Genomic DNA, 23,486 nt, shown 5'->3' on the forward strand with positions numbered 1-23,486 from the left:
TGCTCGCAGAATCTGCTCCACGCGTCAGGACCATCATTGGCCGCACCTGCAAGCGCCGCGTCAGCGCTCACCACCATCGGACGAATCGCAACGCCCTTATTCATCGCCTGGAACCTACACCAGAGGAGAGGCGACGGCTGGCAACGATTTTCGTAACCAATCTCCCTCCGTCCTATCTCGTCCTCTTGCTCTCTGCTTCCTAGGAGAAGAAAGAACCTACAAGCCTTTCCTTTACACGCCATCTCCAGCTGTGCTTCCAAGTCGAGCTCTTGATTGTTTTCCGCTTAGCCCAGTCATCATGCTGCTTTCTTTTCATCTTGATACATGCCGACATGAAAATCACGTCCGCTCTTTTGCCACTCCACAGCGCTTAGGTCCGTCGATAAATGCCGGCATTGTCGTTGCCCCTTTTTGTATCGGTCCAGATTCCGGACGGCTGCAAAGCCCCAATCACATCATCAAAGGTTGCCGATCGGAGAGCAGCGCCTCATCTTAATTTCAAGCGCTAAGATGATCTACATGAACAAGATTCACTCCAAAATAGTTTTCGAAAGGCTAATAACACAGCCTGCTTTGAAATAGACGAAACAGTGGTGCAGTCCCCAGAACATCACAGCGGCCGTTAACCGTTTATCTTATGTCCTTAGTTGGCGCGGTCCAACAATACGTTCACCAGCACTATAGCAGGTTGAAGACGACTTTATTAAACCTTCTAAATCCTCGAAGGACGTTGTACTATCTCTACGGGGGGACACTCGAAGTAGACGGTTGGACGTAGATGTATGTTTAAGCAGCCTTTCTACGTGGGTACTCAAAGAAATAACCCGGACATGAATGTCAGCTTGGGCATGCTTTCTACGAGGGCAGTAGAAGCAACAATCCGGTCTCAAGAATTATGTGCATGTGCCCGCCTTTCGTTCCCCCAAACTTTGTTGAGAGAAGAAGTGGCTAACCCGTAAAGGAAAAGGAAGCGGCTTGTCTTCTAGAGCTTCGTCGTCGTCCACCGAAGCCCATGTTCGTTCGACTAACAAGACTATTTTTTTCACCTAACTTGTATTGGAAGAATGAACCACTTCCGCGATACGGCTGGCTTAAAGTGGGACCTAAGCCGGCCAGGTTGACACCCTGTCTCAGGAATTCTCCGCTCCTCGTACGAAGCCCGAAGGACATCCAGAACCCCGCATGCTTTTCACATGCCACTTTCCTGCTACGCAGTCGACGATGCAGGTGGACAGAGCCGGTGGATATGGAGTCATCTTTGCCTGCATCGCAGCCCATGGAGCAGCGCTACTCAAATAAGGTTAGAGCACCAAAAGGTGCAGCACAGGCCAGTGGATCCTTTACTCGTTGACTACACGACGAGCTCCTCGCTCCAAGCTCATCGACGGTCAAGGTTGAGGATTCCGTCCCCCGCATTATTATTGCAGGCACAGACTGCGCAGCGATACCGGATGCATGAGCAAGACCCATTCCCGCGAACCGGCCCCTCATCCGCTCAGCACCGCGTGGGGCTAACTGTATCCAGAAAACGCCGGGGAGCGTTTGAGCATGGAATGAACCCTCGCTAACCCCACTGCTGACAATCGCAACAAATGCGACTGCACGGCACAAATGATACCAAAATTGAGATAAAAGACGTACGACCACAAAGATATCTGCTTTCCACCACACACCTGCACTTCGCCAACATGTCTCGCCTGCTCCTCCAGCCTCGTCGTGCCCTCACCACCATCAAGCTCCACCCGAGACCATCTCTCCCGGCGCGGCGCCATCACGGCACCGTCTCCACCACCACCCCGCGCAAAGTCGCCGCCCGCATCCCGCCCGACTCCTGGGACTCGCACATGCACGTCACGGACCCAGCCTACCCGCTCGCGCCCACCGCCGCCTACACCCCACCCCTGCACACCCTCTCCTCCGCCCTCGCCCTCACCTCCGGCGCCTACACCATCCGCAACCTCGTCCTCGTCCAGCCCTCCATCTACGGCGCCGACAACAGCTGCCTGCTCTCCGCCCTCTCCCAGCTCGGCCCCTCCCACGGCCGCGCCGTCGTCGGCATCGACCCGGCCGGCGCCGCGCCTTCGCAGCAGCAGCAACAGGAACAGGAAGAAAAGATGCTCGCCTGGCACGCCCTCGGCGTGCGCGGCGTGCGCCTGAACCTCAAGTCCGTCGGCCGCGCCCCGAGCCTCGCGCAGCTGCGGGCCGACGTCGCCGCGCACGCCGCCGCCATCCCGCCGCCGCTGCGCGCCGCCTGGGTGCTGCAGGTCTACTGCGCGCTCGACGCCGTCCCGCTGCTCGAGCGCGTCGTCGCGGGCGGCGACGAGGCCGCGGGGGCGGCGCTCCCGCCCGGCGTCAAGCTCTGCATCGACCACTTTGGGCACCCGGCGCTTCCATCGTCGTCGACGGATTCAGATCCGGATCCGTACGACCTTCCCGGCTTCGACGCGCTGATGCGGCTGCTGAGGGCGGGGCGCACGTGGGTCAAGCTGAGCGCGGCGTATCGGATCGAGCGGGGCGAAGGGCTGCCGTGGCTGGGGGCCATGGCGAGGGAGCTGTTGAGCGTCAGGGAGGGGGGCAGGTGCGTCTTTGCGACGGATTGGCCGCATACGCGCTTCGACGGCGTGGATGTGGAGCCGTTTGTGGAGAAGTGCTTGGAGTGGTGCGGTGGAGATGAGAAGAAGGTGGAGAGGCTGTTTAGGGGGAATGCGGAGGAGTTGTGGGATGTGAAGCGGTAGAGGAGAGGTGAGGTGAGCTGTTTAGGGAAGGGAGAGATGACGTCGGTGCTGAGCAGAGACGTTTACGTTTCCGTGTACCGCAGGTGGAGAGTAGGATGGGGGGGATGGGGGGATGGGGGGATGGGAATCGACCACGGAGAAGGGGGACCGCCGGACTACGGAAGAAGCATGGGGAGAAAGGGAGCCAAGGTTTGTGCAAGGACGCGTGCGTGTGGAGGTGGGCCAGCTGAAATGCGTGGTTGCTGCGAGCTGTTTGTCGCGGATGCCAGCCGGTACCGGTCAGTATGCTGGTGTTCGTGGTGGCGGATGCGGCTGCCGCTATCCCTATGCATGATGAGCTGTTTGTCTGTGTCAGATAGATTCGAAACCAAGGTAGTGTTGGGCAGACAGGCAGGAGCAGACATCCTGGAAGCAGTGGCACTGACAGCGGCACAGTGAGCCCCATCGTGCGAGCATGCACGGGGTGGGCTCAAGTGTTCGACAGGCAGTCATGTTTGGTAACACGGCAGTGGGTGGGTAAGTGTATGCCATGGTGGGCCCCATTATGGATACCGGATTGTTTCCGACTGTGAGATGATGACTGCTGGATGACGAGCGATTGGGCACGACAAGGGATGTCATGCATTGCAGCGTGGTAGATGCGGAACAGAGACATTTTTGCCCCCTGCTGATGGGGTAATAAGAGCGTGGCCCGCGTGTTATACCGTCCCTTGCGTAGCCAAAGTCGAATGTGTCTTGGGAAGGAGATCGTGCGTCCATCCAGTGGTGTTCGCATCCAGCAGGAATATAGCCAAGGCTGCTGCGCAAACGCTGCATCTGCCGCAGAAATTTTCACCTTCTCTAAGCAGACGAAGACGCAAGGACTGTCTGGTGCAAGACGAAGTGTGAGTGCCGTGGAACGGGCGAGACAATATTCAGATCTGCGTCAAAGCACTCTTCGGCAAGACCACTTGCCGCGTACACCTTAGTTGCGGTACACAACACCTCGGTGGCTGCAGCGGTTAAGGTACGTGGACGTCTTTGTTAACCCGGATTCACACGGAGCCACCTCATCACAAGAACGGCCCGCTTGCTGCGGGAAAATCAGGTAACCCGGAATTCACACACGGTGGCGTAAACCACACGTGGCTTCGAGGACCGACCAGTTACCCGAGAGTAAGCAGCACATGCAAGCAGACCCGTCTGACTGTGAAGAAACATGCATCTGAATTGAGTCTATAGAACAGCCATTCGAATATCTGTGCGATTGTTTCAGCCCGAGGACCGCCACCGTCGCCTCGTACACCACCAGGCGCATCGGGCCTGTCACTGACTGGTCAGCGCTTCGTTTTTACGCTGGCAAAGAATATGGTCATAACGCAAGTGAAGCGGCGTCTCTCATCATGAACCGATTATGAGAAGGAGCCCATGAAAAAAGAACAGGAATTAAAAAGTCCTCCGAAGCCAAAGAGCGTGGCAAAAGCCAGTTCAAAGGTGGTATTGCGCCCTCGTGATCCATGGACACATCGCCGAAAATCAAAGTAATTACTCCATGTTCATCAGGAATGAGCAACGAAACGGAGGGATTACTCCCTGTTCATGAGAAACGGGCACTCAAAGGCAGTGATCTTGCTCATCTCTATGTGCGTCAACCTTACCTCTTCGCTGTCGGGCGCAGCGGCCACGCCTTCACCAGGCTCCGGACTGACGGCATTCTCCATGTCCTTCGGGTGCGGATGGACCTTGTGTGCGGGGTAGTGTGAGAAGAAAGCCTCTGTGGGAGAGGTCTGGTTGCTGGACTGCCCCTGTTCGGAACCGCTGGTGATGCTGGACGAGTATGTGCTCTTGCGTGGCGTTGGAGGATCGGAAGCAGGGGGTGTCACAGCCGTCCAGCTACCCGCTTCCGAGCTTACTGTCGAGGTCTCGTGCTCGACATCTACAGCATCGTGGAACTTCTCCGGCTCGCAGCCGGGCGCAGTGTCGATGAGAATGTCGGATGCCTCGTGCCACTGCTCCAATTCATGGAGCTGATCAAGTCCGGACTCTGCCGTCTCTGACGATTCCTGAACAGGAACTGAAGGTTGCAGACGTTGTTCTGTCGCTTGGGTTTGTGCGGCTTGGACCAGCCTGGTGGACTCTGTTGACAGATCTTCGGTGGGATTCTCGACGTTGTTTCTCTGAGGAAGCTCCAGTGTCTGAACGCTAGGTTCAGACTCGTGTTCCGCCTTGGATTCAGATAGAGTGCCATTGGCCTGAGCAAAGCCATTAACATTTGCAAAGGGGCAAACAAGCGGAACATCGGCAAGTTTGTCAGAAGTAGATTGCTGTTGATGCGATCGAGCATCAGCATCCTTGGTGTCAGGATTCAGCTCAGGAAGGGCATCCTTGGTGGGAGCACTTTCGCCCTGAGCAGCAACGTCGGTTTGAGCTAGTTGGACGGCGATGCTGTCGCTGGGCTGGGCGGGACCCGGCTGAGCGGTTTCGGCAGGTTCATCTGGCTTTTTGAAAGCTGCTTCAGGCGTCGCTGTCCTGTTGGTGACAGGTGACGGGGTCCTGCTTACCCGCCAAGCTACTGGCTCCTTGTTCACGATGCCTTGCGGTGCAATCTGGCGGAACATTTCCATAGGGTCGAACCAAGTTTCAACGCGCCGCAGCCTGACTTTCTCGTCGACAGTGGCAACAGTGACGCCTTGAATGTCGATGGGCCCGCCATGAGCCTTGGCAGTGACCTTCTCGCCCTTGCTAAGACGATTGTTAGCGAGCAGCCTTGCGTAAAGTTGCCGTGGCGGACTTACTCGTTGAAGCCGACGTAATCGTTCTTCATAGTGCCCCAGTGGCGCCAGCGGAAAGCCACATGTGGAGGGCCGGAGTAGACTTCAAGCACCTCCCAGGCGAATGTAGGCATCATGCGCTTGAAGGTCTTGTGGCTGGAGGCAAAGTCGGAGTTCTCCGGGCTGTAGTACTCGTTGGGCGAGATGATGGCATTGTAAGTGCCAACCTTGAGCATGTGCTCAGCACTCTGGGGTGGGTTGCCGTTGATGGCAAACGTGTAGTTGGGGGCATCGACAGTCCTCCAGTCCTCGATGCGAGGCTTGAAGGAGGCCTCGATTTCCCAGTTCTTGACGAGGTTCTCAACCATCTGGACGAGGCTCCCGGCCTCATGGTTCATCTGCTTGGCTAATTTCTTTGGTCAGTCCTGATTCAGGTGACAAGGGGTTGTCATGCATGAAAGCTTTGACGGCAAGTAAGGAGGGACGGGAGGATGAAGTAACACAAGCTCGCCCAAAGTTGGTCAGGCCAAGGTGGACCCGGAAGCGGATGGGAATAAGCAGACATGGAGGGGGAGGGAGAGCAATGCGTGGAGGGACTCGTATGCAGCGGAGAATAGCTGCGATGCAATGCAGCCGTCCTAACGTGCAGGGTGCAGGAGGCGAAAAGTACAAAGAACACGAGGCTCCCACGTGGCCGAGAACAAAGCGGACCGATCGATCGTCTTCATGATGCAAGGACGAGGTGGTCCGGCGCGGAGGTGATGACATGTGCTCCCACCCGGGTTGCGAAAAGAAGGGCGGTACATACTTTCGGCGTAGACCTTGCGCGTCTTGGAGTAGTCCGGAGGGCGGCCGTACCTCCACTTGACGCCCTGGTCTTTCAGGACAGCGTCGGCATCGGCGAGGTAGTCGGGGACGGGCGAGTGGTCCTCCTCGGGCGGCGGAGCTTGGGCGTCGGCGGCGGCCATTGGAGCGGTGATATTGCAGAACGGCGGAGCAGCTTCAGCTAGTGGCGCAGCAGGCTCATGGGGAGACAGCAGGCTGAAGAAGAGAGAGTGAGGAGGGAGGAGTGGAGGAATGTCGAGCAGTGTTAGAGGGTCTGTCTGTGGTGATAAATAGGCGAGCTGAGGCGGGCTCTGGCCGCATCGCCCGGCGGGTTGGAAACGGCTAGACGCACTCACACGACGATGGATGATAAGTCCGTGTCCGGAATGCGCGCTGGCGACGTCGCTCTCGACGATAGAGCTGCATGCTTGTCAATGATAGGAGGCGCTGCGAGGCCACAAGCCATGTCTGGGCTGTGGAAACGCCCGTCCAGGGTTCACTGCTTGTACGACGCGACCCTCTGCACCTCACTGCAAACAACCCTACCCTTAGCACCAGGCCAGCATGCCCGTCACCATCCCGGCGGCCGATCCGACGAGTCGCCGTCGCGCAGCTGCTCGGCCGGGCACCTGGCGGGCAGGCGGCGCGGTCAGCGCGGGGCGAGACAGCGTCGGGGGGCGCGCGGCGGAGCGGGCGGTGCGCGGTGCGCGGTGCGCGGTGCGCGGCGTGCGGCGTTTTGTGGGCGGCGGGCCGGCGTGTGGGTGCGGGCGTGGTGATCGATCTGGGGCGTGTAGGCCTGGGGATGGGGAGCCACGGAGCGGCGGGCATGGGGTTCGCAGGGGGGCTCGCAGGGGCTCTCGCAAGCGGCGGCGGGCTGGGTGTGGGGCTGCAAGGACTCACGGGCTGCCCACGCGCGGCACGCACGTCGCCAACCGCAATTTTTCTGGACGCGCTCTCCTCCGCCACCGCAACCGCCTGCGCTGCCACCGCGCTCCTTTCAGCAACGGCCGCGACCCCTCGTCCTCAATCGGCCGCGCCTGCCGCATTCCTGCCCCGTCGCACCAGTAAGATGACGCCCATTCTTCCGCAAACAAAGTGTGGCATCACGAAGCGTGTCCTGTACCACCGCCGCCCCGGGAAACCCGGGCCTCGCTGAGACGACGCAGCAGCCTCCTGCGCTGCTCAGCCAAGTCTCCACCGCGCCCGCGCCCTTCCCAATCGGCTGCCGCCGCTGGCCCCCCGGCGCCGTAGGGCTCTCCACGCAATCAACACCCAGCAGCGAGCGTTGCTGGTGAAACCGCCCCCCGCCAGAGACTGCACCTCAATATCCATCCTAGACAGCCACGTTGTCAGGCAACGCTTCCCCGCCGGCCGGACGTCATTCCTGCCGCTGTCCAACTGCCCGGAGCCCGCCTGATGTGATGCGTCGCTTTCTCTCTCAACAACGTCGAACTGTTACACCAGGAGTGCACACCCACAACCCTTCCCCAATCCAACCCGTCCTTTGCAGCTGCTCCTTCTGTACACCGCCATTTGCAGCCCATCCTGTCCCAGCGACCTGGTCCACCGGTCAACATCCCGGCTTCATGGCAAATCTCGCGTGGCAACCCATTGCTGTGGTAGCTTGTCCGATCCCGTACACAGCATCCCATGGCGCCTGCGAGCAGCACGTTGGCCGTCGCCCTGCCATTACGTGCATCTGCGCCCCCCTCTTCGACCCACAACCCTCCAGGCCCCGAAGCCCGCCGGCCGTAGCTTGTAACCGCGAACCGGAGCCGCGACTGCCACTGGGCTCTGACACGAGACTGCTCTTGGTCTGCAGCTTGGCCCCAGCCACGCACCGCCATGCCGCCTGCTCGAAGAGGAAATCATGTTCCTCTGTGCTTAAGTGGGTACTAGCTCTGCACGCGATGGGCGCTTGAATATGCGCCATGTGCAATTACCCAAGAAAAAAAAGCGCCTCGCGTGAGCGCCCTCTTCATTCCCTGGCTTCCCGCATTCCCCGATCCCGGTGCAATCTAAGACCCCAATCCTTCGCTAATCGCATGCATGGCATCACTCTGGCCTGAGAAATTTTTGTTGCAGTTCCTTACCGCTGGAGATTCATAGTGCAGTGCGGAGACTCCATCCTGAATGCAACTCATGAATACTCGCAACCTCTGCCGCTCTGAGCTGCCATGTTGCTTTTCACTGTGGCGAGAGACTCAGCTCATGCCATCCTAGCTGACACGAACCCGGTCTCAGGGATAGCTTTTCATAAGGCTGGCTTGTGGCTTCTCGAACCCCTCGAACCGCATGTCTCGGCGTGGGTGGCGCTCTCGCATCGGAATCGACTATCGAGGCGCATCGTCTCGAGGCTTCCCTAACCTGTGATTTGTTTTTGCAGCCGTCCACTCTCGTCATGGCTGACTCGAATCTGCTTTTGAGCGCCACACTTCGAACCTCTCCTTCTGTCTCGATCTGTCGAGGGCGATCCTGCCGTTAGCAGAAGAGCCTGCTTGATCTCAGCCATAGCGAGTCTGTCGCTTCGGATGAAATGCGAAACCTAACAGTAGCGAGAGAAAGCCTTCGCGAAGCTGATCTGCCTGAATGACAAATCCATCGGCGTCGCAACGACAAAACCGTGTGCTACTTCTGCTCTGACCAGATCAGCCATCCCCCTTCCAAGCGATGAGTCCGGACTGTCAATGACACGTCATTGACACGCGGGTCCATGGCTTTCCCCAACAAATAACCGAATTGCAAGCCGCAGAAGTCAGCCCCGCGGACTTTCACCTCGATTGAGTTTGGTGTTGATTGGCGCTGCTACTGCGCATCTTCTCTAACCTGGACCGCGGTTTCTTTCAAGTCTGATGCATACACGTTTCGGCAGCGGGGTGGCTTTTCCCTGACGGCTACATCTCAAGAAATTCACCCATCGCTACACTGTATGGTGTCGCTTGCCACAAGCCCTTAGTCGCTCTGTCTCAGCCTTCCACTATCCTCCATGAAGGCTCATGCAAGTATCCGCGGAGACGGAAGTTACGTTTGTGCCTAGCTCACACCGCTTCTATGGGGCTTACACCATAACGGTGTTTGTGCCGCAAAAGGTTGACTTATGGTCCCTCAAAGCTCACAGCTAGACACCGCACTACCCTCGGTGTCTGGAACCAAGTACCTGTCACTCCTCATATTCGTTTATACCAAAGCTGTTTCACGATATGCCAAGTCAGATCGTGTGGCGTCGATCGAACAGGTTGGTTCTTCGACGTCAAGCACCGGGTTATCTCTCCCTGCCATTGGATAAGCTCAAACACGTGGCAGCTTTGCATCGACATGCCGTGCTCTTTCGGGCTATTCACTAACGCTGGGTTGTGCTGGAAATATCCCATTCATCGTCCAATACTGGGCATGGATTTGAAATCGTAGCTCCTCCTGGACAGCCATGGCCAAGCCGCAAGACAAAGAGCATACAACGTTGAGCGAGCAACTGTGTTCATTCTATGAAGATGGGGCATCCCAATATACCGAGTCTTCAGTGAACATTCTCTTCACGCTTTGGTTGGGCAGCAGTCTCCAAACCGTCAGCAGCCAAGACTAGCCAGGTAAAGGCAGCATCGCACACTGGCGCTTACCAGCCTTAGTCTCTCGCCTCCCGCATCTCCTTTCACCCTTTGAAGCAAAGAATACCACACATGGCCCTCTTACTGTTACAAGCAGCTTGTGCGGTATCACGTTGCGCTGTGACTCCCTCCAAGACCGAACGGCCGAGGCCTATGGTCAACCAAGCTCCACTCCCCGCCACCCAGCTTGCTACTTTGCAGGGTCACGACATGTCCTTGGCTTAGCGGGTGTGCAAGGCGAAGGAACATGTCACCGAGGTGTCAAACAGGCATATAGTCTACATTTCCGCACGTCCAAACGGCAGCTAATTTATGCCGCGCACCAATACCCCGCTACCGGGCGGAAAGCGATTTCGCTCGCTTACGCGTTAAGCCGTTGTACTACTCAATCCCCCACGGCCGGTCCAATCTAAATCTGAAGAGTACATAGTATCCTCCGGCGTCCGGTAGCGCGTCAACTTCTGACTGCTTCCGGATAATCTTGCTTACCGAAAACGGACAACCGGTAGTTGTCTGGCAAGGCAACAGTGAGCAGATTCGACGAATAGAAGCAGTAATATTCCGCAGACAATAATGTCATATCCATGCTTATTGGGGGGCTACAAGCAAGTACCCCCATAATCGAGTCACCTGCTGAACCATACTTTCCTCACCACCTGCCGTGCGCGATAGCTGCGGACCTGCAAAGCATGCTGCATCGTCCAGGGCCGGGCCCATGGAGGAGAGGGGGTTTGGTAGATCTCGCCATCTCTGCGTCCGGCCTAGCATGCACGACACGAAAACCTGCGGGACTTGTCTTCATTCGCGACATAGTTCCCAAAGCTAATGACAGATCGACACCCGTTAGCGGCGGCGGAGAGAGGTTTGAGAGGATTACCCCTGTTCCGATCATCGCGTGGCAGCGGTATGCAGCAGGTCGGCGATTACCCGCCCACATGACGAGCATCCCGCTGCCCGCTACTCCCTACCCTCGGCCTGATTCGTCCCCAGCACCGGACCCGGACCATTCTTTTAGGCGCGCGTAAGCAACATGCAAGAAGAAATGGCCTTATCATCTTGGCCCTACGAGCGAGCCGTAGGTTGCAGGTGAATGGAAAAAGAAAAGAAATTGCCCGCTGCGACCGGCGTGGGATGCCCCGACCGGACGGTTGCTCCATGGAAATTGCAGATGAAGATGGAGGGTACAGATGATAACTCAGCACTTGGCCGGACGCATGTGGCTGAGGTAGACGGGCTTTTGATTGAGGCTGGCGAGTGCTGCAGCGCCTTTTCTGACAGGGATCGCACATGCCTCTTTCCGGACGCTGCAGGGCGGCTCGTCTGTCAATAGCCCGCCGTCGCCGTTGACGGGAAGTCATCCGTTAGCCTTGTTTCCAGTACATGGTATGTCTGCTGCACTGCCCCTGGTGGAGGGGCAGAGCCGCAAGGCCCAGGGCCACCCCGTCTCTCGTTTTAGGGGGCCTGATCAGACGTTGCAAAGGGAACCTTCTATGACAGTTTGGGAGGCACACACATTCCAGGTTAATTAAGGGGCCACAGTATTGTGGGCCTGGTGGATGGAAAGGCTTGCTTACTGCGAGGACAACTCATCAGGTAAGACGACGGACGGGCAGCTGGCGGCGGGGCATGCAAGCAAGCTGTCCCCGTATATCTGGATGGTCGAGCGCCGTCGGACAAGGCGGGAGCAGCATGCCGCTGTCTGTCAACGCCACCCCTGCACCGGCCGTTGACGTACCCCGTGCTGCTTATTTCTCGTTTCCTTGCTTTTAGCCACTCATCCAGCCTTTACCGTGCGGCTGGGATGGCTATACCTACGACCTGTAGCGGCCGAGGGACGGGCGTGCGGATGGGCTACGGCAAGTTGAAGGGCGCACGACATGGCTCACGCTCGTGGTTTCTGCGTGCAGTGGCTGCTGTGCGCGCGGCAAGCCAGTCATCTCGGGCTGACTCGCGTGGTCGAGGGCGGAGAGCGCGGAGTGGGGAGCAGCAGCACGCGGCGCGCGCGCGTTGACGCGGCAGCGCGGCGGAACGATAGGAGCAGCGCGGGCGAAGCGGCATATACGTGTGGAGACGGATCACACAGCATGCACAGACGTGCGTGTATGAAGGCTGCCTGGAGAGATGTGGTGTTTGCATGGCACGCGCGTGGACGTCGAGGTGCCTTGGTGCCTTGGCGCCTCACGCGTCGAGGGCGGCCGGCGCTCGGGCCAGGTCCACAGGGCAGCTCCTTCCTTCGAGATCTGCTGGGCGCTCGGTCACTTATGACGCAACTGCCCGTCGATCAAGGAACGCCTGCCCGTCGAGCGGTTGAAGCTGCGCTGCACACGACGCAAAACGCCCAACAATCCCGATAGTTGCTTCATCATGGGTCTGCGCGAGAACCGCATCAGCAGGTCTATCCTGCGCGCCATCTTCGACCCCCATCACTCTTCCGACCCCGACGCCACAGCCGCGCAGCCAAGCCTTCTCGCCCGCATCCTCGCCTTCTTTGCTCTCTTCCAGCTTGCCTTGACTCGCTTCCGCGCCGCTGATTTCCAAGCTTTGCGCAGAGACATCTGGCAGCTCGATGGCGATGAGTATCGTGAGAGCTTCCGTCTGGCCGACCGCCGCGGCGGCGCTCTCAAGTCCGCCGGCGACCTGGGCTATTCGGGCTCGACCTTCTTTACGACACCCAACGCCAAGTTCCTAATCAAAAGTCTGCCACGCCGCTTCGAGCACACGTTTTTCTCGCGCGACCTGGCCGACCCTTACATCCAGCATATGCGCGCTTTCCCAAACTCCTTGCTTGTCCGCATCACCGACTTCCTCGAAGCCATTGGGCCATCGATCGGCGCCAGTCTTCTCGGCACCGCCCCCGCGCACCATATGGTGATGGAGAACGTGCTGTACGGAAAAGACGACGACCAGCAGAAGGAGCGCTGGGAAACGTACGACCTCAAGCCCGAGAGCTACTTCTACCCCGAGCGCGATATCGCTGACGGGCAGTTGGCCCCCGAGTCGGTGAAAGAGCGCCTGGTCGACACTTTCCCGGATAAGATGAGGGTGACGCCAACGCAGTGTGATGAACTACTAACCACCCTCAACAAGGACACAGAACTCCTCCGAAGCGCCAATGCCGTCGACTACAGCCTTTTCCTGGTGAGGTACCCGGCAGAGCCCGAACGCGAAGTGTCTTTTGTGCAGGCCAAGGCCAGCCAATGGCGAAAAGGCGTGAGAAGTAGCGATGGGAAATGGGTGTACCGCGCGGTGATCCTGGACTTCTTTTGGGCAAAGCACAAGACGCAACCGAAGATGATGACGCGATTGGTGAAGAGCTTCAACTTTTTCGCGAGGAAGGGGCCCATGAGCATCACGACTAGCCCGGACGAATATCGCGAACGATTCTTGGCCATGGTCAAGGATTACATCGAAGAAAGTGCTGAGCAGTAGTAGTCTGGGCCCGAGTCAAGACCCCGGACAGTCTCAAGTCGCCACATGCACGCGCTCCCTGTCGAATCACCAGGATCGGTAGTGTCTTGCTGACAGGCCAATTTCTTTGTGCTATTATGGCCTCCCCTGTTACGTTTAGCTGTACTTGCGTCCTGCGTCAGCGTGATTTTTCGCTTGCTTGCTTGCTTCCCGCTTCCTGCACCAAAGATTTCCCGGTCAGCAGACCTGGCACGACAGACTGCCGGATGGCTTCTTGCTGCATTCTGGAACACAGCCTCAGTAGTTTGTTCATGCCTCGTCTATCCTGTTTGTTACTGCTCAGATTTGGTTCTTTCTCGATTTTGCCATCTGCCTCCAGTGTACGGCACGTTGCCCCTTTCAGATACCCCTGCGCCACAGTTATTGACAGTCGAACAATGGATTGCCATCCCTGCGGGAAACAGGAAAGACGATGATCAGATGAAACGGCATCCTTGTTATCATGTTTGAAGGAAACTTTCAATGGGTCTCGATGTTTTAGAACAGCAAGGCGAGACAATACCGTTACTGAAGTATATCTTCTGGCCAGGATTGCGGCGAGCTGCATGAAGCCCCGGTGGCTCCGTGCGCCTTACGGGCGTGTCTTCCGCCTTCCGTCACAACTGTTGCATCGCCCCAACCTAGGCGCTGCAGAGAATGTCTGGAAATCTGGCGCCATTTTCTCGGGATTGCTGAACAGCAGTCAGCAAAGGGATGTAAACGGAGAATGGCCAGGACCACCGTTGATTGGTGAGTTGCAGATGCCACATACTAATCCACTTCCCCAAGCCATGTCAGATTCGCAGATTCAATATTGGGGGCTCGCCTCTTCAGCGCTTCATTTGTTCATTTTGACCTTGCAATTTGCGCGTGCTCGGATGGTGGAACGCCAGCGCGAGGGCGGCAGAGAGGCGTAACAGGCGACCCCTGCCCCTGGGGCTGGCGGGGATGGGCAAGGCGGGGAATGCGCGTGCGGCAAAGAGGAAAGCGGGTAGGTGCGTCGGGGAAGTACATGTTACCGCCAGCCACGTACCGCTAATAAGTCCAGTCCAACAGCCCGACCTTCTTCCCGCCGGGCTGGGGGCGGGATGAAGCCGCCGGTTACACTTTTTGGCGCTTTATTTCATCCTCGACAAGATGGGACCCCCGCAGCCGCAAGTTTGACTCCCAGGTCCTCCTGCTGCATGCTGCGGTGACGCCGATTGCAGCTTTGTTCCGTCGGTGCTGTGGCACGTATCAGCTGTCTTCCTTTTTCCAATCTCAGGATGGATCCACTGCTAACCCATGCGTGTGCTCTCTTTTCGTTTTCTCCTTTGCCCGTTTCTACAATCTTCTAGCCCCGCTCCATGCAGAAGCCCCCACCACTCTACACTGCGCATGACGGACGGAGCCGCGTTTTGGAGCGAAAGAAAGGGAGCCTGGACAACGCAGGTCTCATCACACAACAACCCGGGAAAGATCTCCGATCCGCCTCCTCTGCGCGAACGCTCGGCTCCCCCGCCGATCGAATCGAGATGTACGCCCTCACTTTTGAAGATTTCCACCGCCATCAAACCTCTGGTTTCTTTTCTCACCCTTTCCAACCCTCCTTGTCCTATGATTTTACCCCTGCACACCAAGCCAGCCAGTCAGCCAGCCAGCCAGCCACCAATACCCGGGCCCGCCGCCCAATCACCTACACATCACACATCGTCTTTACTTCACCCACACAGCCACCTTGGAGGAAAAAAATGCAGAATAATGAGGCGAGACCCGGGGACGTGAAAATGGAGAGCGCAGCGCAGCGCAGCCGCAGCGCCAATGACGTGCGGCTGCCGCACGCACGCAACGCTCGTTAATTCGCCCGTCCGCCCGGCGCCAATTCCCCCCTCTTTCCCCAAAAACGCACTGCTACATACAGAACGCAGCGTGTCGAACATGCATCAATGACATGCTGGAAGACACATGTAGGCAGTCATATGCACGTGCTGCTATTCTTGTTGCGGGGCCCGTGTGGGGAACAAAGGGGGGAACCGGGTCATATTCGAACGTTGTTAATCCGGGCTGGCTTGGCTCCGTTCTGTGATGGCTTATAGTCATGCTATGCTCTCCTTCCTGGTTTTCATCGTCGCACTTGATGGTTGTGTCGGGTTGCCTCTTCGTTTTTCTCGTGTGTGATGCTCATTGGCTCTGCGATTGACCTCGGTAGGGTTGTGATATGTACTGGTGTCAATGGGGGATGGGTGGATCGTGTCTGGCGATTCCCCATGCTTGCCTTCTTTTGCTCCCTTCTACTATATCCGGCTGAGTGAGCGGGGATGATGGCAGTTATGGGTGTTCGTTGTCTCTCTCTCTTTCTTTCTTCTTTTGACATCATCTCCTCGACTGGGCTGGATCCACCGCCCGACATGTCTACCTCCACTTCAACCGATACATGGATATTCTTCTAAGGATGAAAGAACAATATTTGGTTTATATATAGGAGAATGTAAGCCTTCATATAATTGAAGATGCGTGCTTCATGAGTATCGTCGGCATAAAATGGGTAAAGGATAGCGGCCTATACCTTGCCATTTACCTTCTGCTTCTCATATGGAATGTGGCAGGTTGTGGGGAGGCCTCTTTAGCAATTTGAGGTTGACCTCTCTCGTAGGGTGAGTTTTCGGCAGAAAATGGAAGACGGGTTATTTTGTGACCATGGTGTTCTTAAGTAACGAACATCCGAACAGATATCATACTCACTAAAGGTCGGAAGTGTAGCAACACCAATCGCACATGGATGCCCGGTTCAGCCAACAATAAGCTCAAAAGGGTTATAAATATCAGCATTGAAGTTTACTCGTTCGATGCCTCAATTGATCTTTGGATGCTAAGCATGAAACCGCCAAATTTCCAAATCTCGCTCATGTTCCGAAAATTCCAACCCCACCGTGGTCTGCGTGATCGTATACTCGATAACGAGAAACGCCCTCCTCTTGCAGTTCTGAAGACTTCTACGCATCGCAAGTGCAGAGCAAACGGGTATTCACAAGACTACATGCAGCCGCGCACTTACACCCCCCAAGCTCTATTTCCTTTTTCGCGGAAGCACATGAAGACAGGTGTATCCCGCATGAACATCCTCCTCATTCAAGGAATTTGATCCCTGACCCTCTGCAAGAGTGGCTCCCTCTCTCCCCTCTCCTCCTCTCCGCTGTGCGGATACGGCATTCTCAGGTAAGCACCACCTTCAATCTTCCGGACTTGCCACGTGCCCTCCTTCGCGGCATCGTCGAAGAATCGCTGATTCTCCTCGAAGCTCCGGCCACCACTCTCAGGGAGGTACGCCCACGTCCACAGGCCAGCGATGGCGTTAGAGACGGAAAAGACGAGGAAGAGCCAGTAGCGCAGATTGTTGAACATGATGGGCGTCAGCAGCGTGATGGTGAAATTGGCGAGGCCCCAGATGATGACGCTGATGGCAGCGGCTTGTGCGCGAGCGGTTGTGGGGTAAATCTCGGTGGGTATCAACTATAGTATTTCGATGTCAGTCAAGACGCCGTTTGGCAGGGTGTGAGAACAAAGGAAGAAGCCATTTACCCAGACAGTAGCCAGCCACCCAATACCGAAGGCACCGGTAGCCACATAAAGTGTAACGATCCCTGGGATGGAAAAAGCAAGAGTGGGAACATCAAGGGAGGATGGACTCCCTTGGGAGTTCATGGCCAGGCCTCCGAAGATGGCAAGGAGAAGGAAACAGAAGGTTAAGACGATGCTGCCGCCAAGCAATAACTTACGCCTGCCAACGGCGTCAATGAGCAGCCAGGCGAAGGTCATGAGAAAAAGGTAGGACGTGTAGTTGCCCATTGTCAAGTATTCGGCGTCTCGAACACCGAATCCAAGCAGCTCGAAGATTTGAGGACCGTAGACGGACACGGCTCCGTAACCAGTAAGGGCCTGTGTAGAATTAGATCCGAAGACGTCTCTCAACGGAACAGCTTAGTTTGCCTTACCTGGTTGATCTGGCACATGATGGTGACCATGGTTGGGTGGAACTGGGGATGACCGGGCGTGATCATGTTGAAATAAGAGACCTCCTGATCCGCTTCCCGCTCATGGCTCTCTTTCAAGTCTTCAAACTTCTTCTCGCCGCCCTGGGGGTCAATTTCCTGACACGCCCTTTTTGCATCGTCCTCTCGCCCATGATAAATGTAGTATCTGGGGCTTTCCGGCAGAAGCTCGATGCATGCAAGAAGGAGTACGGGGTAGGCTTGCATGACGACAATGGGAATGCGCCAAGCCCATTGGTTCTCCTTGCCCAAGGTAACGGTCACGGCCAAGTTTATGCCGAATGCCATGCATAAACCAAAAATGTTCATCTGGAATTCCTGGCCCATGGCTCTTCCTCGCTTCTCGGTCTCGGCCAGTTCAGCGCTGTAGACAGGTATTACGCTGTCGATGCCGCCGACGCCTAGACCCATTATGACACGTCCGAGAAACATGACGGCGAGCGCCTGTCCCATGCCACCTAGACCAGCGATGAACATGATAAAGTTTCCTAAGCTGGCGGTTGCTAGACACAGAAAGATGGCGCGCTTGCGGCCGAATTGATCGGCAAACCACGAGAAGAAGACGGCGCCGACGGAGCATCCCAGATAGTAGACAGAGACAATGATACCAACGAGCGGCGAATCACCAGAGATGCGCATGCGAGAGAGGTAGTCATTGTTGGTATTGATCAGGGACATCATGCCCTAGAGAGTCAGTATGAGAGGAGGCCCAAGGCCGCGCTCCCATGCTGGTTGGCGACAGGGAGAAGAGATGCATACCTGGTCATAGCCGTACAATGCAATGGCGGTGGAAGAGAAGAGCACGACTTGAGCTTGCTTACTGTGGCCCAGCGACCTGAGCCGCGAGCCAACGAACGACATGGTTGCGGCACTGGAGGAGAAAGGCCAATGCAGATGGGTTGGAGAGGTGGAGGGTATGAGAGAGAGATGGATGGGAAGAAGAACGAAGGGGCAGGCGGGCGGTGCGAAGCGAGGTGACCACGATAGGGCAGCAGCAGAAACATGGCAGGCGCGAAGCTGGAGCCAGGGTGGGGAACACAACGGCCACGTCTGGCTGGAGCCATGACGGCAAGCGCACGGAAGTCCGTGAGCGAGGCTGGAGCTAGCGGAGGTTCAGAGGGAGAAAGCCAAAAATCGATCAGATCTGAGTGCTGACGACGAGCCCGGTGACCTATGGGCTGGCACGCTGGCTGCTGCGATGCCGCTCCTCGCTTGCCGCCGGCTGATAGCAATGACGCAATGCCCGTCGGCGCGCCTATCAAACACGGCAAACGGCTGCTCCCAGGCCTTCACCGGCGGACCTGCTTCTCAGCACATGTCATCGCTGATCGTCCAGACTTTGCCGGGACGCTGCTTGCAGCCCTGCATCACAGGGCGACGGGGTTCTGCGGGCGCCGAGCGGCCCATTAGGTAATGCTCGGGGGCTAGATGATGGAGAGAACCGCTGCTGGAGAGCACCGCTGTGGTAATAATAAAGCAAGAGCGCTAGTCGTAGCCTGTGGACCAGTCCAGCCTCTGTGCGGCGCGCGCGGGGCACTCGGCTGGGGACGGCAAAACTCGTGGCCGGCAGTTCCACGAAGAATCGAAGCATGTACATGTCGAGTATGAAAATGGATTTTTGAGACGGCGGGCGTTTTGGCGGTGATCGGCCCTCGATCCCCGCAGCAAAAGTGGAGGCCGGCGCACTCATGCCGCGCTCAGGGGTGCCCCTCCGCAGCCTCAACACCACCCTTCTGCGCCAAACGTCAGGGTCCCGTGTGCGCGCATCACCAATCCATATTTGGCAAACCTGCAGTCATGGCCGAGGAAGGATCCGGGCTGGACGTGTCGGCGCGCGACCTGCGCTTGGAGCAGGCCTTTTACGGGCCCATCATCCACTCCACCACGGCCACCGAGGTGCAGATATGCCCCAAGGGCCTGCTGCTGGTTGGCCCCGACGGCAAGATCGCACTGTTCCGCGAGCACGTCGAGAAGGCCCAGGTTGCAGCGCTCATCGCCGAGTACGGCACGGGCGCCGGCTCGCTGCGCATCCGCTACCTGGAGCGCGGTGTCTTCCTGATCCCCGGCTTCGTCGACACCCACAACCACGCCCCCCAGTGGGCGCAACGTGGCACGGGCCGCGGCCTGCAGCTCCTCGACTGGCTCGAGAAGATCACCTTTCCGCATGAGGCCAGGTTCGCCGACCCGGCCTATGCGCGCAAGACCTACTCGGCCTGCGTCGACGGCTTCCTGCGCCAGGGCATCACGACAGCCTCGTACTACGGCAGCCTGCACGCCGACGCGACCAAGATCCTGGCCGACGTGTGCCTGGAGAAGGGCCAGCGCGCCCTGGTCGGCAAATGCGACATGAACCAGAACGCCCCCGACTACTGCCGCGCCCAATCCGCCGCCGAGGCGCTGCAGGCCACCAAGGACTTCATCGCCCACGTCCGCGAGATCGACCCGGCACACAACATTGTCACACCCACCCTGACGCCGCGCTTCGCCATCTCCTGCGACAGAGAGCTCCTGACCGGCCTCGGCGATCTTGCCGAGGCCAACCCCGATCTGCCCATCCAGACGCACTTCAACGAGGCCGAGGATGAAATCGCTCTCACCAAGACCCTGTATCACGAATTCAGCAACGAGGCCGACTTGTATGCCAACTTCGGCTTGCTCAACGCTCGCTCCATTCTGGCCCACTGCATCTATCTCGAAGACTACGAGGTCGAGAAGATCAAGGAACTGGGATGCGGCGTGGCCCACTGTCCCATCTCCAACACGACCATCGGCGGCTTCATGGCGGCCCCGATCCGCCACTATCTGCGCCACGGCATCAAGGTTGGCTTGGGCACTGACAGCGGCGGTGGTTTCTCGTCGTCGATCCTCGATGCAATGCGCCAGGCATTCATCGTGTCAAAAGCCCGAGAGGTCAGTACGGACGGCGAAGATCCGGCACTCACCCTCAACGAGACCTTCTTCATGGCGACGCTGGGCGGCGCCCAGGTCTGCGGCCTCGGGGACAAGGTTGGAAATTTCGCAGAGGGAAAGGAGTTCGACGCGTTGGAAATCCACACTGCGGGTGCGGGTGCAGGCATCATCGCGCCGGTCGAGGATGACGACGACCTGCCGACCGTGTTTGAGAAGTTCCTCATGACAGGAGACGACCGGAACATCGCCAAGGTCTATGTTAGGGGAAGGTCCGTCAAGGCATGAAGTCACGAGATATAGACAAAGATTCAGACGAAGATATACGCTAAACCCAACTACTCGCGTAAGTTGAATGCAATTTCTTGCCAAATACGAAGCCCACGGCCAAGTGGAAGGTGCTTATGGCTGTGCATGCGGGGAGAAGCACGGTCGGCGTTAATCACCATGTGCAGCCTGACTATAATAGGAATCCCTCCACCACGGATTGCAGAAGAGTCTTTCCTTGCCGTGTTCTCCGAGGCCCTGAGCTGCTTAACAAAGGTAGGTGTCCAGACAAGGGTCTCAGCTATTCATGGGAGCGGGTGCGGGATTTGGGGCGAGGACAGGTTCGACAACAATCAGCGTCTTGTAACCCACTATGCATCGAGGCGGCGGCAATATGACGTCGGATGCCGATCAAAGGTGCCAAATTTCACGACGGCTCGGGGCGTTGGGACAGTGAGCTGCGCTGCGGCCCGTCCAGCGTCTTCTGCCAACTGCAGGCATGGGGCCTCATTTCGAGGGCGAAGAGTCGTGCAGTTAGCGCTGGCAGTGACAGGGGCCGCGTTCGGCAGCTGTGCCGCACCGCCACAGCCGCCACGGGGATGTGCAAGGGACCAGTAGTGACGCACAGAAGCGCCGGGCACGGTGCCAAGAGAGTGGGGAGATCGCAATCTCTGGCTGGTGTTTCATCTTCATTTGTTGCCGCCCAGCCGCAACCAGCGAAACATCCGCCCGCTCTCTCTCTCTCTGGCACTTTATCACTCGCTGCGAGACGCCGTTCCTTTCTGCCGTTCCCTTGCCTCCAATTTCCTGTTTTCCGCACCCCAAACGCCTGCAGCCGCCAGGCACCGTCAGCCCTACGCGGCGCATTTCCTTATCACCCCCCTTGAGCCTCGTGCCGTGAGCCCCGCGGATTCGCCCGGCTCAGGCTAACTCCGCCTCTCAATCTCCCAAAGTCGCAGCCTGGCGCTGCGCAACCTGACCCAGACACGCTGAGCGTTCTGCTTCCATGCCTCATCCCTCATTCACCATGGCGTCCCCTATGGCATTAGGGAGACGTGATATCGGTGGCACCATCGACGGCGTCAAAGAGTCGTTCAGTTCGTGGGATGCGTGCATGTCCAAGGCCTACTGCAAGTGAGTCGCCGTTTCTCCATTGGGCCATGGCGACGCGCGCCGCTGATACGAGTCGCAGATGGCCCGTCATTGCTGGCATCGCCGTCGCCGGCCTCATCGTCTTCTCGCTGCTGTGGTGCTGTGGCCGCTGTCTGTGCTGCGGTGCCGAGTGCTGCTGCAGCTGCCTGAGCTGCTGCAACAAGTGCTGCCCGGGGCCTCGAAAGGGCCACCGCCGCGTCGAGTCGCCGCCGCCGTCGGCCTTCCCCAGTAACCAGCAGTACCAGTCGGCCCCGCCCATGTATGCCGGCCCTGGATGGAACCAGAACAACAGCGTGCCCCAGTACGCCACCTTCGACGCCTCGACCGGCGACAAGAAATTCAACGAGGATGCCTTGCCCCCCATGCCCACCTGGGAAACCGCAAAAAGCACCAAGGTCGAGGTTCACGAGGAGCAAGTGGGCGAGCATCCGGACGACATGGAGATGCAGAAGCTGGACATGAAGCCAGCAGGCTCCCCCACCAACAGCAGCGTCGGGCCCAGTCCCGTCAACGCGCGCTCCCCGGCGCCGCCATCCGACTTCGGCATGCCCGTCCAGCCGCAGCCCATCCACCCGGCAACCGCGAACCTCGATCTCCGCAGCCCCAGCCCGTACCAGAGCGACTACCATGGCGGACCTCCAGACCAGGCCGGCTATTTCAACGGCCCGCCGCAGCCGCCTTATGGCATGCCCCAGCGACACGCTTCGCCGTCGCCCTACCAGGACCAGAGCCAGCCTTACCACTATGCCAGCGATCCTTACGGCCAGAACGCGTACGGCTATGAGCAGGGCGCCGCGCCTTACGGCCAGCAGTACGACACGGCGAGCAGCGCCGGCGGCTACGCGCCAAGCCAGGCGCCGACTGGCTACGCGCCCTCGGGTTCGACGCGCTACGAGCCTTCGATGCACAACGCGTACCAGGATCCTTACCAACGTCAACCTCCTCCTCCAATGCCGCCGATCGATAGGGCCGGAACAGCCAGCCCCTACCAGATGTACGGCGGACCCCCAAGGCCGCCCGTCGACCGCGCCGGAACCGCGAGCCCGTACCAGCCCTTCAACAACGGTCCCAGACCGCCCGTCGAGCGTTCGGCGACGGGGAGCCCGTGGGAGCGCCGGGTAGGCGCCAACCGAAACATGTACTGAGGCCCCAATGCTGTGGCCTGCCCTGCAACTGGCGCTGTGTCATCCTTGCAAATCCGTTTCATTGTATCCTTTTGTCATGCTAACCTCATCATGCCGACCCAATCTGCTCTCAGAGGTGTCTTATTTTTGATCTCTTCTCGCGATACCCGTTTTTGTCCGACAACGCAGCTTGTACACATTTGAGTCGTAGTCGCTTGGCTTCTTTCCACTAGAGGTTGTTGACGGGACCATTTTTTTCAAGTCACTTTTTCTTTTCTCTTCTTTCGTATCTTGTTTCCTTTCTTTTTGCATAGCGAAGGCGTTTTCCGGCGGACGACAGCTGTGTTCGGAAAAAACAACCCAGGACTCAATGAGATGTGGAGTCAAGAAGCCACAACAAACGCCAGTACACACAATCGACGCGCGTCCCACGGACGCATTGCAATATGATGTCGGCGCCAACGGAAGACGGAACCGGGAATTGAGTGAGAGAGGGGCCGAGCGAGAGGGGCTCCTTGATTTTAAAAGGGGAGACGACTATAGCGAGGTGCGCAAATGGTCCCTGCGTCGGCTGCAACGCGAGGCGAAAAAGCTTAGCACATCATGCGGTCTCCACCGACGCCACCCCACTTCAGCCTCTCCTTTCTTT

At 57.9% G+C, this 23,486-nt stretch overlaps 6 protein-coding genes across 6 annotated transcripts; 4 read left to right on the plus strand and 2 right to left on the minus strand.

Annotated features, from left to right (window-relative positions):
* Positions 1-1,688: 1,688 nt before the first annotated feature.
* Positions 1,689-2,735, plus strand: BKCO1_1800026 (tim barrel metal-dependent; the record flags this gene model as incomplete). Its single annotated transcript, XM_020271801.1, has 1 exon — positions 1,689-2,735. One exon carries the CDS (start codon positions 1,689-1,691, stop codon positions 2,733-2,735), a length of 1,047 nt encoding a protein of 348 aa, XP_020131451.1.
* A 1,565-nt stretch (positions 2,736-4,300) lies between these two features.
* Positions 4,301-6,453, minus strand: BKCO1_1800027 (pathogen-related protein; the record flags this gene model as incomplete). Its single annotated transcript, XM_020271802.1, has 3 exons — positions 4,301-5,456; positions 5,510-5,891; positions 6,294-6,453. 3 exons carry the CDS (start codon positions 6,451-6,453, stop codon positions 4,301-4,303), a joined length of 1,698 nt encoding a protein of 565 aa, XP_020131452.1.
* A 5,823-nt stretch (positions 6,454-12,276) lies between these two features.
* Positions 12,277-13,341, plus strand: BKCO1_1800028 (phosphatidylinositol-4-phosphate 5-kinase core; the record flags this gene model as incomplete). Its single annotated transcript, XM_020271803.1, has 1 exon — positions 12,277-13,341. One exon carries the CDS (start codon positions 12,277-12,279, stop codon positions 13,339-13,341), a length of 1,065 nt encoding a protein of 354 aa, XP_020131447.1.
* Positions 13,342-16,467: 3,126 nt separating this feature from the next.
* Positions 16,468-18,248, minus strand: BKCO1_1800029 (mfs monosaccharide transporter; the record flags this gene model as incomplete). Its single annotated transcript, XM_020271804.1, has 4 exons — positions 16,468-16,848; positions 16,918-17,274; positions 17,331-18,071; positions 18,147-18,248. 4 exons carry the CDS (start codon positions 18,246-18,248, stop codon positions 16,468-16,470), a joined length of 1,581 nt encoding a protein of 526 aa, XP_020131448.1.
* A 936-nt stretch (positions 18,249-19,184) lies between these two features.
* BKCO1_1800030 (guanine deaminase) lies at positions 19,185-20,582 on the plus strand (the record flags this gene model as incomplete). The annotated part of the gene is made up of 1 exon (XM_020271806.1): positions 19,185-20,582. One exon carries the CDS (start codon positions 19,185-19,187, stop codon positions 20,580-20,582), a length of 1,398 nt encoding a protein of 465 aa, XP_020131522.1.
* Positions 20,583-21,588: 1,006 nt separating this feature from the next.
* On the plus strand, positions 21,589-22,858 carry BKCO1_1800031 (fibroin-3 related protein; the record flags this gene model as incomplete). The annotated part of the gene is made up of 2 exons (XM_020271807.1): positions 21,589-21,695; positions 21,754-22,858. 2 exons carry the CDS (start codon positions 21,589-21,591, stop codon positions 22,856-22,858), a joined length of 1,212 nt encoding a protein of 403 aa, XP_020131521.1.
* Between the last annotated feature and the right edge of the window lie 628 nt (positions 22,859-23,486).

The sequence above is a fragment of the Diplodia corticola genome, assembly GCF_001883845.1.
Source record: "Diplodia corticola strain CBS 112549 chromosome Unknown scaffold18, whole genome shotgun sequence".
NCBI lineage: Eukaryota > Fungi > Ascomycota > Dothideomycetes > Botryosphaeriales > Botryosphaeriaceae > Diplodia > Diplodia corticola.